This window comes from Taudactylus pleione, unplaced genomic scaffold, assembly GCF_031769625.1.
Source record: "Taudactylus pleione unplaced genomic scaffold, aTauple2 ptg000102l, whole genome shotgun sequence".
In the NCBI taxonomy this organism is placed as follows: Eukaryota; Metazoa; Chordata; class Amphibia; order Anura; family Myobatrachidae; genus Taudactylus; species Taudactylus pleione.
Genome location: NW_028284504.1, coordinates 2260001 through 2272459, shown reverse-complemented (window position 1 = coordinate 2272459; position 12459 = coordinate 2260001). Strand labels below are relative to the sequence as shown.

Sequence of the window (12459 nt, the reverse complement as noted above, 5' to 3'; positions counted from 1 at the left end):
CGGGCAGCCATTTCAGTAATAGGCAGTAGCGGCGGCGGCCGCTGCTGCTGCTATGTAGCCGGGCCGCTAGCGGGACACCCTCCCGCTGCGGCTCCGGATCACAGTGATCAGTGTGATCACTGTGTGAGAGAAGCAGCAGCGGCGGCTCTGGTAGCCGCCGCTGCTGCTATGTAGCCGGGCCGCTAGCGGGACACCCTCCCGCTGCGGCTCCGGATAACAGTGATCAGTGTGATCACTGTGTAGTCAGCAGCAGCGGTGGCTCTGGTAGCTGCCGTTGCTGCTATGTACCCGGGCAGCCACTCCCACTCCTTCCCGGCCTCAGCTCCACCTCCCCAACTTCCCATGTGTTGTCCCGATCACTGCTGGCCACAGTGATCGGGCAAAATATAAAAATAGCAGTAAAAAATATATATCTATCTATATATACACATATATATATATATATATACACACACACACACACACACACACGTGTATATATATATATATATATATATATATATATATATATATACACACATACATACATACATCACATATATATGTGTGTATATATATATATATATATATATATATATACACACACACACACACACACACACACATATATACATACATGTGTATATATATATGTATGTATATATAGATATATTTATATATACATACATATATTTATATACATTATATATTTATGCATATATATATATATATGTACAGTATGTGCATATATATATATGTATGTATGCATGCATATATACACACACATATACACACATATGTGTGTGTAAGCAGGAGCAGTATATATGATATATACATATATATCGAACATATATATATATATATATCGAACATATATATTATATATATATACTGCTTCTGCTTACACGTATGTGTGTGTGTATATATATATATATATATATATATATATATATATATATATATATCTCGATAGATATCGCAGAGCCTCTGATTAGGGCTGGCAACCGACCATCGATGTTTCCAGACATCGATGGTCTGACTGAAAACAAGTGGTTTGCCATTGCTGGCGGCCAGCAATGTTGCACCATCGATGGTAGCCCTCAATCGATGTTTAGGGAACATCGACAGTTGTGGTCTACACAGATCTTGCCCAATCGCTAAACAATTGATGGCTTCTAACGATGGTTAAACCATCGATGGTACAGTTGTCAATAGCCATCACTACAGTATAACATAAAAATTGCTATTTTTATGGTATACTGGGTTTTAAAAAAATATATTTTTTTCAAATAAAATAGTGATGGATAAGTTTAAAATTATGTTCTTGACCTAATTCAATCATAAAAGAAACCGACAATTTTGGAGCGGTTTTTGGAAAAAGAATTAGTCAGTTAAGTGGTTAAAGCACCAGAATGTACATTGTAAAACCAACAGCCAAGATTTGCATGAGGCGGGAAAACGGAGGCAACAAGCTGTTAGAGGCTGTTCTGTGTCCATTTCAATCAACCTGTTAAATGCCCTGTAACAAACGCACCACGATGGGGAACCAATGGGATCAGCAACAAACCTCTCTATAGTGTTGTCTGTTTCTGTAAGGGTATAAATGTGTGTGTTGTGACCCCAGTCTGGAGTATTCTTGCTGATTGCTGATTGAAGGAGGTTTCTTGCTGATGCCGGTATCTGGTCCCAGAGCGCGTGCGTATGTATAACTGTATCTTGGGTCTGTATAATGCTTTGTGCTAAATTGTACTTAGATCACAGCGTGTAACTGACCGTACTTTACTTGAATAATACTTTGTGCTTTGGAAACACATGTTCAAGGTCTAAAGTCTTTATTTCACTGTATGACTTCGTACGCAAATAGCGTCAATTTTAGAGGTTTATAGGCAGGGTTTAGAAGGTATAGGTAGGTGCGTATAGAGGTTGAAATCCAGTATCCTTAACGTCATAGGATTACCCAGCCACAAAGACAGCAGCAGCAACAAGACAGTTGTAATATGCCTCTAAGTTACAAATGTATAATGTATTGTAACACACTTACTAGTTCAGGGCTGCTCTCATTTCTGACCCGGGTATCCAGCTGATATCTGCGGGTCTCCGCTCCTGAGGTCTGTCCAACTAGCCGGCAGGGGTGAGTGATTTGGGGGAGTTCCAGGGTCTGGGGCCATTGGGTGGCAGTCTCAGGCTGAGCAGCATCAGTGGAGGTTATAGAACTTCTTAGAGGAACCCCTGAAGTAGAAAGTAGAGAGAAATATATAATAAATGCTAGTGGGACAAGATATATACATCACAATACCAGATGATGGGCGATAGGAGGCTGGTCCTTGAGATAATAATAGAATTCAAATTAATTCAAAAGTATTTATTTCAGCATTTGTTCTTCATTAGTTTCAGAATTTTTTTGTAATATATATAGGGGTACATTTACTAAGATTTGCATTTGGTCGAATTAACATTCTCTGGAGAGTTTGGGCATTTTTTTCCAATCGCAAATTTACTAATGTCAAACTCGGGAGAGAAATCTCCTTTGTTACAGGAAAATTCTGGAGAGTTAGCAAACTCTCTTCACTTCCCCATTGGCCAAACTCAAGTAACTTTTCACTAGTGAAGATAGGATTCGGGAATTGACCAAGATGAGAGTTTCTAAACTCTCATGAGACTGGACAAAACTCCTGTCCAAATTCTAGAATCAATTCACCTGCCTGTGAGCTGCAAGTTCTACAGAAATATACACAGATCAGTGTGATCCATGTATGTTTCTGCCTGTAAATAGTCCAAAAAGAGTTAAATGTTTAAAAAAATTACATAGGGTCCCCCCCCAAAAAAAACATAACTAGCCCTGGGCTGCTCAGCCAGTCCTGGTTCCTAAAAATATGGGGTAAAAAATGTGTAGGGTTACCCCATATTTTAGGAACCAGCACTAGGCTGCTGAGCCAGTCCGATTTTAAAAATAGGGTGGGGGAAATTGCGTAGGGGTTCCCCTATATTTAAAGCCAGCACCAGACTCAAATCCAGCCAGAGTGTAATGCTACAGCCAGGGGATTCCTATCGCTGGGTCTCCCCAGCATTCGCACCCCAAGCCGGTCAGCCCGAGTCTGGGATCTCAGGGGAGTTGAGGAGCCTCCAATGAAGGGTTCCTCCCTCTCCCGAGCACCCCAAGCCTAGTCTGAAGCCCGGGGCTCTTCCCCGCATCCCTGGAGTGTTGGGTACGGGGGTAATAGTATTGTAAATAGTGTAAAACCATTGTTTTATTTACCGTGGAACTACAGGTGCCAGCGTGCCTGCCCTTTGGCACTTGTGGAACTGCAAGAGCCAGCAGGCGGCCAGCACCCCTACCTCCGCTGTAAATAAAAATAGTTAAAATATCACAACACACATACACCGTAGAAAAGTATAAGCTTATTACATACACCTACCTCACTCACACATACTTACCTGCTGCCCGATGTTCTGTCCCCTTCTCCAAGTAGAATCCATTGGGGGTACCTAAAAAAGGATTCTAAACTCACTTCTGTCCTTGCGCTGGTCACCGTAGAATCTCCGAACTTGGCAAAGAAGAAAAAAAAAAAGAGTGACCCGATCCATGCTGGACAAGTATTGGTATATGTGTTGTCACATATACCAATACTTCACGAATGACAGGAGCCGTGCCTCTACAGGAAATCACACAGCCCGGCAGCCAACTGGAGGCCGCTTTACATATAGCAGCTGCTTATTGGCTGTGACCCACGTGTAACCAGCAAATGAGCAGATGCTATATGTAAAGCGGTCTCTGATTGGCTACCGGGCCGTGGGATTTCCCAAAGAGGCCCGTCTCCTGTCATTCGCGAAGTATTGGTATATGTGACAACACATATACCAATACTTGTCCACCATGGATCGGGTCACTCGGTTTTTGTTTTTTTGCCAAATTCTACGGGGATTCTATGGAGACCAGCGCAAGTAAAGAGGTGAGTATAGCATCTTTTTTTTTAGGTACCCCCATTGGATTCTACTTGGAGAAGGTGACAGAACATTGGGCAGCAGGTAAGTATGTGTGAATGAGGTAGGTGTATGTAATAAAGTTATACTTTCTACGGTGTGTGCTGTGGTTTTTTAACTATTTTTTTTACAGCGGGGGTACGGGTGCCAGTCGCCTGTTGGCACTTGCAGTTCCACTAGTGCCAAAGAGCAGGCACGCTGGCACCTGTAGTTCCACGGTAAATAACAATAGTTTTACACTATTTACAATACTATTACACCCTTACCCAACACTCCAGGGGTGCGGGGAAGAGCCCCGGGCTTCAGACTAAGCTTGGGGTGCACGTGAGAGTAGGGACCCCTTTATTGGGGGGGTCCCCATCTCCACTGAGATCCCAGGCTTGGGCTGACCGGCTTGGGGTGCGAATGCTGGGGAGACCCAGCAATAGGGTCCCCTGGCTGTGGCATTACACCTCGGCCGGATTTGAGTCCGGTGCTGGTTTTAAATATAGGGGGACCCCTACACATTCCCCCCCCTCCTTATTTTTAAGACCAGGACTGGCTCAGCAGCTCAGTCCTGGTTCCTAAAATACAGGATAACCCTACACGTTTTTTTCCCCCGTATTTTTGGGAACCGGGACAGGTTATGCTTTTGGGGGGGGAACCATACGTCATTTAAAAAAAAAAAGTTAACCCTTTTTTACAGGTCGACCACACAAGCAGCCTTCACGTATCTCACTGATAGGTGCAGGCTGCTTGTTCGGGAGAGTTTGGCAGAGAGAAAACACTGCAATCTCTATCTAAACTTGCTACTCGGGGGAGGACTCTCGATCTGCTTCACCATCGGCCAACTCGCTCTCAGCTAAACGCACTTCCTCGTAAATTTGCGAGTTTCAAAAGCATCAAATCATCAGAGTTTTGGCGATGCAAATCGAGTTAAAAAAAAAATTCGATCAGACTCGATTCTTAGTAAATTTACCCCTTAGACTTTTTTTTGTAACCATCATATTAAGTCAATAGGTGGCAGGAGTCACATAACGGACCACATAAACAAGTAGGCTACCTACATGTTTCATATAACAATATAAAATATATTTTATTTTTTATTTCATTTAATTTTAGATGCAACGTTAAAGGCTGATATGTGGGACTGAGTCATGGTAGTTAGAACACACGATTTTGTAAGTAAAAAATGAATTACAATTGAGCTGGTTCTGAAAAAGTACCACCTGTTATACTTGCCCTCCATGCTTCTAGGTATTTGCATGTTGATTGTAGCAGAACGGATTATGTTTGTGACAGAGTTCTGGACATATGTGTAAGATTTATTTCCTAGCCAGGATTTTATGGCAACTTCAAACAAAAATGCAATCAGTTGGCCCATGCATGCAAGGTAACACACAGCCATAGATGTGAGCGGTCCGTAATTTTTAGCGACAGCCGTGGGATTTTTAACATAATATCATGTTCTGAAATCTCAAATATATTCAAATAACCAATACATTTTATCACTTTATTGCATCTAGATCCTGCTTGTAGAAATGGCTAACACAGTACAATGATTTGCTGCTATTTTGCCCCAGAAAGATGGCACCCCCTTGAGAATGTCCCGACTTCTCAGATATTTTTGGTTTAAAACTGACCAACTGTACAGTATAACATCTCATCTTGTACCTGGATGGACTTCTTCTGATTCGGCCTGCTGAGAAGTATAACCAGTATGCTAAATATACAGACTTGTAAATATTAACTGGGGGAGCATATAAAATAGACCAACATGCCATTTCAGGGGGAGGAAGGTTAGATGACATCTCTCTTGAAACAACCATTTCAAAAAGTGAGAATTTAAAAAGGTTGAAGATGAAACAATTAAGGACACAATTCAGTAAAGAGATAACAAAATGCTATCTATATAAAAAGTGTATAAAACAATGACAGAAAGAGAAGAGGAACTTAATAAATACACAGCAATAAACATGGCATAAAGATACCTGTAAATGCATGAGCAGGAAGTGGGAAGGAAGCAATGAGAACTCTTCTTCAATTGTCAATATTGTTACAGCATCATCCTTTGCCCAATGTTGTTTATGATCATCTTGTCTCTCAGCACAGTACCTCTCCCAATCCGAACAGGGCACCACCCGTCTGTAATCAGTATCTACCTCGTCCTCTCTCCTCCCTCTAAACATTACATGCATCTACCTGATGCATTGCAGTATCTGTGTACGATGCTACAGGATGCGGGAGGCTAGCTCACCCGCCCAGGGCTTATTAGAGGATATCTAATAATATAATAGCGAGACGGGCTATGAAGGGGATAAATGATGGAGCACACACTGGTGACACCAGAAGTAGACAGGCAGAGCTGCCTGACCCTACACTGCCTAGCACAGGCTGCAGATCTACCTCGGGGAGAGAGCGGACAGAAGAGTGATATATCGTGTAACTGCTCTCACCAGGCATAATATAATATAAGGAAATATGAGAGTGGTGGTGTAAGACGTGGGGAGAGATGAAGAGTGGGACAGGAATCAGGGCTACAGGATGGAGGTGGCAGAGAGAGGCAGGGAGGATGGGGGAGCAATCAGAGGTATAGGCACTGGGAGAATCATGGGTGTGCAGGAAAAGACTGATGGGGAGATGTATCAAACCTTGAAGAGAGATAAAGTACCAACCAACCAATCAGATCTTGTCACTTTACAGGCTGTGTTTGAAAAATGACAGTTTGGTTGGTACTTTATCTCTATCCAAGGTTTGATACATCTGCCCCTCACTAATAAGTACGTGAAAGAGCCAGTCTGGGTAAGAATAAGGGGTACAGCCAGGCGGGGTAATAATAAGGGGTACAGTGAGGCTGGGTAACTAAGAATAAGGGGTACAGTGAGGTTGGGTAAGAATAAGGGGTACAGTGAGGCTGGGTAAGAATAAGGGGTACAGTCAGGCTGGGTAAGAATAAGGGGTACAGTCAGGCTGGGTAAAAGCAAGGGGTACAGCCAAGCTGGATAAGAATAAGGGGAGCATAGGGTGGAGGTAGAATAGGGATCAGGGGGACAGGGAGTAGTAATGAAAGCAATGGAAGGAAGAAGATGTCATAGATAGGAAGCGTAAGCACATAGATGAAATGCACAGACTGAATGTGCATGTGGAGGACATGAGATATGGATATATGGCAGCATCTGTACCAGGAAATGCTGCATTATGAGGGAAACCCTGTACAGGGGTTGAGAACAGGGTTACCGTGAATGGGCGGTAGATATGATAGATCAGGTAGATACAGGTGTCTCACCTAACAGCGATGATGAGAAGAGACAACCCCCCCACCACCCACACCAACATGCTCTCATCCCCTCTGCAGTATGATACTCACCCGGCTCTGACATGGCAAAGATCACAGCAGCTACAACCCAGAGCAGCTCTGGATGCATCGTTCATACATAATCACTCAGCCCCGGGCACAGGGTACAGGGGAGTGACAGGAGGCAGCCTCAAACAGACATGAGCCCTGAGCCTGGCAACAGTGGACATCAGTCCGGGTCCTTTGTGCGCCTGCCACCATCGGGGTGTAGAGCAGAGATGTGAGTGCAGAAGGATGCTGGATCTGCAGTGTGTGCGTGTGGGGAGATCCAGTATTAACATAGAGACACGTGAGGAATATTCTCCTCCTTCTCCCTCCTGCTGCCTTGCCTCCCTCCACCTTCATCTTCAGTATTCCTCTCCCCTCCCCCTTCCCAATGCACTGCATTCACTCTATATACCTATTCATCTACACTCCATCAGTGCCACCCATAACCCCATCTCTCTACAATGCCAAATGCACATATCAAATACACATCCTACACCATATATATAATACTCTCAATTGAAAATGTATGTTACATTGACTTACAATGTATACTTTGATTTAATACTAAATCATAGAATATTAGCATATCTTGAATCAACAGCTGTATTGTTTTACCATATTTATATAAATATGATGCAGAACCAGACTGTTATATCAACGGAATAAATATATATATATATATATATATATATATATATATATATATATTAGTTATAGTGCATCCAGAAAGTATTCACAGTGCATCACTTTTTCCACATTTTGTTATGTTACAGCCTTATTCTACACACAATACCCCATAATGACAACGTGTAAAAAATTTTTTTGCCCATTCCTATTTGCAGCACCTCTAAAAGCTCCATCAGGTTGGATGGGAATCGTCGGTTCACAGCCATTTTCAGATCTCTCCATAGATGTTCAATTGGATTCAAGTCTGGGCTCTTGCTGGGCCACTCAAGGACATTCTCAGAGTTGTCCTGAAGCCACGCCTTTGATATCTTGGCTGTGTGCTTAGGGTCGTTGTTCTGCTGAAAGATGAGCCGTCACCCCAGTCTGAGGTCAAGAGCGCTCTGGAACAGGTTTTCATCCAGGATGTCTCTGTACATTGCTGCATTCATCTTTCCCTCTGTCCTCTCGGTTCCTGCCGCTGAAAAACATCCCACAGCATGATGCTGCTGCCACCACCATGCTTCACTGTAGGGATGGTATTGGCCTGGTGATGAGCGGTGCCTGGTTTCCTGAGAACATAACAACTGGCATTGACGCCAAAGAGTTCAATCTTTGTCTCATCAGACCAGAGAGAGTCCTTCAGGTGCATTTTGGCAAACTGCAGGCGGGCTGCCATGTGCTTTTTACTAAGGAGTGGCTGGCCACTCTACCATACAGGCCTGATTGGTGGATTGCTGCAGAGATGGTTGTCCTTCTGGAAGGTTCTCCTCTCTCCACAGAGGAATGCTGTAGCTCTGAAAGAGTGACTATTGGGTTCTTGGTCACCTCCCTGACTAGGGCCCTTCTTCCATGATTGCTCAGTTTAGACGGCTGGCCAACTCTAGGAAGAGTTCTGGTGGTTCCAAACTTCTTCCATTTACGGATGATGGAGGCCACTGTGCTCATTGGGACCTTCAAAGCAGCAGATATTTTTCTGTACCCTTCCCCAGATTTGTGCCTCGAGACAATCCTGTCTCGAAGGTCTACAGACAATTCCTTGGACTTCATGCTTGGTTTGTGCTCTGACATGCACTGTCAAGTGTGGGACCTTATATAGACAGGTGTATGGCTTTCAAAATCATGTCCAAACAACTGAATGTACCACAGGTAGACTCCAATTAAGCTGTAGAAACATTTCAAGGATTATCAGTGGAAACAGAATGCACCCGAGCTCAATTTTGAGCTTCATGGCAAAAGCTGTGAATACTTATGTACATGTGATTTCTTAGATTGTTTTTAATTAAATTTGCAAAAATCTAAAAAAAACAACAAAACTTTTACACGTTGTCATTATGGGGTATTGTGTGTAGAATTTTAAGGACAAAAATTAATTTATTTATTACATTATGGAATAAGGCTGTAACATAAAATATAGATAAAGTGGAGCGCTGTGAATACTTTCCAGATGCAGTGTGTGTGTGTGTGTGTGTGTGTGTGTGTGTGTGTATATATATATTTTTTTTTATATAATCACACGTATACAATTATACATACACACACACTGTATATATGGGATGGATATTAAGTCGGTTCGTATCTCCCGACGCCGGCAGCTCGAAGGGAGAAGTTCCCGACAGGGCAGGTACGTATCCTATTCCTACCCCTCCCTTAGTGGTGCCTAACCCTAATTCCCCCCCCCTTACCGCACCCTAAACCTAACCCACCTGAGGGGAGTGGCTAACCCTACTCCCCCACCCCCCAAAACCTAAGCCTCCTACGCTCCATAACACCCCCCCGCTGCTAACGCTAAGGGCGCCCTGGACTTAACTTGTTCGGTCCGGTGTCCTTCGGAGTTCCGGCTTCAGGATTAAGATAGGCGTCGGTATTTCGACGCCTATCTTAAGTCCCTTGTCGGGATTCGGGTGTCAGTTTTGAGACTGGCGGCTAACTACATCCCTGTATATATTTTAAACAAAATCACTGCAACATCACTTTAGTAAGTTTCTTAACACCTTTTAAATAAATGGTGGAATGTTATCTACTAAACCAGGAGTAGCCAACCTCAGTTCAGGTTTTCCAGACCACCTATCTGGTGCACAGGTGTATTCATTAGTCACGAACACATTTGAAAAGATCCACAGGGGGAGCTAATTATTCATCTTGTGATTCTGTGAGGAGACCTGGAAAACATGCACTGATGGTAGCTCTTGACCAGTGTGGGCTACCCCTGTACTACACCATTGTGTCCTTAATAAAAGGTGGGCCCTTCCCCAACCATACCGCACAGCAAAAGGAGAACTTACAAATACTGCATAGACTGGCACAGCAGAACGTGAAGATTGTGGATCTGATTTGTACAGAGACGCCTCCCAATGAGGCGCTAAACAGACGCTGTGCGCATCAAGAAACGCTATTGACCGCACATTGGTTGCACCATTGAATATTGCACCAGCCCACTGGAGGCGGGGACTCTCAGTCTGAATATGGCGGCAAAATACGGTGTCGCTAACCGCGACACACCCAGCCAGTCATCCCCCTGTCACCACGCAGAAGCTACAACTGAAATTCTCTCTCTCTGTGTCCAAATTCGTTCTGCAACTTTAAGGGGTAACCATCGGCCACTTGAATCAGTATCTCTGGAACGTCTCACCTCCGTTAAAAAAAAAAAAAAATTGCACTAAATTTTGCTTTGATTTTACTCTAGTCCTAATGCAGACTTCTGTACAATTCAGTTCTTGTAAACTAATTTACGAATTTAAGGGGTCTATTTACTAAGCTGTTAGGAGATAAAGTGAACGGTGATAAGGGACCAGCCAATCAGCTCCTAACTGCCATTTTTCAAACACAGCCTGTGACATGGCCATTAGGAGCTGAGACCCCTATGTCATTTGCACCTGCAAGTGAGCTGCAAAATTATATTAAAACAAAAGCCTCTGGAAGTATGAGGGAGGCTTGGGCAGAGATGTGATCTGTTCAACACATTTGCTTGTTAGTTAATTATTGTTGTTAGTTTATTAGTCCTGGCTATCGCTCCTCTCACCTACATATGACCAGACAGCCCATAACTAAACTAATGTTACATTTGTCTGGTATAACTGAAGTTTCTTCTGTATTGACCTTTCCACATGCCGGCCACGAACAGCCCATCTGCTTGCACTATGTGATCCCAAGAACCAGCCTGTATCATTATCAAGCTGCCATCTATCAATACATTGGCTCTGTATTATCACATGATCTCAGAGTCACAGGAACTTTTGTCCACACCATTGCTAATGTATTTAATATGCCTATGACATTTGTGATCACAGTTGCCTAGTAACATAGAAATGGAGAGGCAAAGTGATGGGTGGTGACTGGGAGGTGGTCTGAAGTGAATGCAAAAAATAAGTCTTATGGGGCGTGTTGCAGACTTGTCAGTGAATGCGGCTGCGTTCTCAGACACAAAGCCGCTGCCACAGAGGCCATGTTCAGACAGAGAAACAGTACCTGTCATAGGGCTGGTGAGGTGTCAATGTTGTACTGATAGTGGTGTGCCATGAATCACTGGCAGTGTTAGTGTGCAGAGATGCTGAAAGTGGCAGTATCTGGGCTTGCCCCTCCAAACGCAGGCTACAGCACCAAGGGTTGGATGAAACTAGCATTTGCATTTTATCGCCACAGCAACTCTGCAAACAGACGCACCAGCAGATACAGCAGCGTGCACCTCTGCATCACGCCGTGTGTGTGTGCAATATGCTTGTTTGTAACAAATGGAAGTGATGTTTTTCCACTCTTGGTTTTTAGATTGATTGGTTCGTTTTGTGCTGGTATAAATATGGGCAGAGGTATAATTTACTTGTACTCCCTGCGTAAGTCCCAACAGAACAAAACGCATTGGGTCTTCTACTTTCTGGATAAACTTTTCCACGTGGTACCCCGATGTGGAATGGGTTACCGAGGAGAGACCCGTTCTGGCCAGATTCTTCACCATTTCTTTTATCCCAAGGATCCCAGGTAATCTTTCTATGCTTTTTACCCATGAATGGGCATTTTATATTATGTATATAATTATATTTTTTACAGTATTGCACTATATTAGTGTATGCTCCAAAATAAATTAAATGTCTGATGATTTGCAGTTTGTGGAATCCCCCAGGTAAATTAAAGGGCACCTTATAATTACTATTACACTCCTATTGCTTGATATTGTGTGTATAAAATAAAGCATATGGGAATTCAGCCTCCATAGTCCAATATTGACAGTAGAATGGGTCACATTAAAGAGTTTAGTGACATAACATGGTATGGCCATAGATGGCACCTTTCCAATAAGTCAAGTATCTGCCCTGTTAGAGCTGCTTCAGTTAACTGTAAGTGTTGACAATGTGAAGTAAACATATGTAGGAACAACAACAGGTAGGCCACACATCCTCACACAGTGCTGATGCACATAAAAATAATCTGTTCTTCTTGGCTGCAATACTCTCTATGGAGTCCCAATCTGCCTCCTGAAGCAACATTAGCGCAAGAAATGTTAGTCGTTAGCTTCAAGG

General features: G+C 43.3%; 1 protein-coding gene across 1 annotated transcript in view; it reads right to left on the bottom strand.

Annotated features, from left to right (window-relative positions):
* Positions 1-7529, bottom strand: part of ADAM11 (ADAM metallopeptidase domain 11) — a 92513-nt gene extending 84984 nt beyond the window's left edge. The window contains exons 1-2 of the mRNA XM_088470668.1: positions 7307-7529; positions 2021-2208 (exon numbers count right to left, since the gene is read on the bottom strand). Of these exons, the coding sequence (XP_088326794.1) occupies positions 2021-2208; positions 7307-7364 (246 nt within the window). The 5' untranslated portion in view covers positions 7365-7529. The remainder of the gene's footprint in view (positions 1-2020; positions 2209-7306) is intronic.
* Between the last annotated feature and the right edge of the window lie 4930 nt (positions 7530-12459).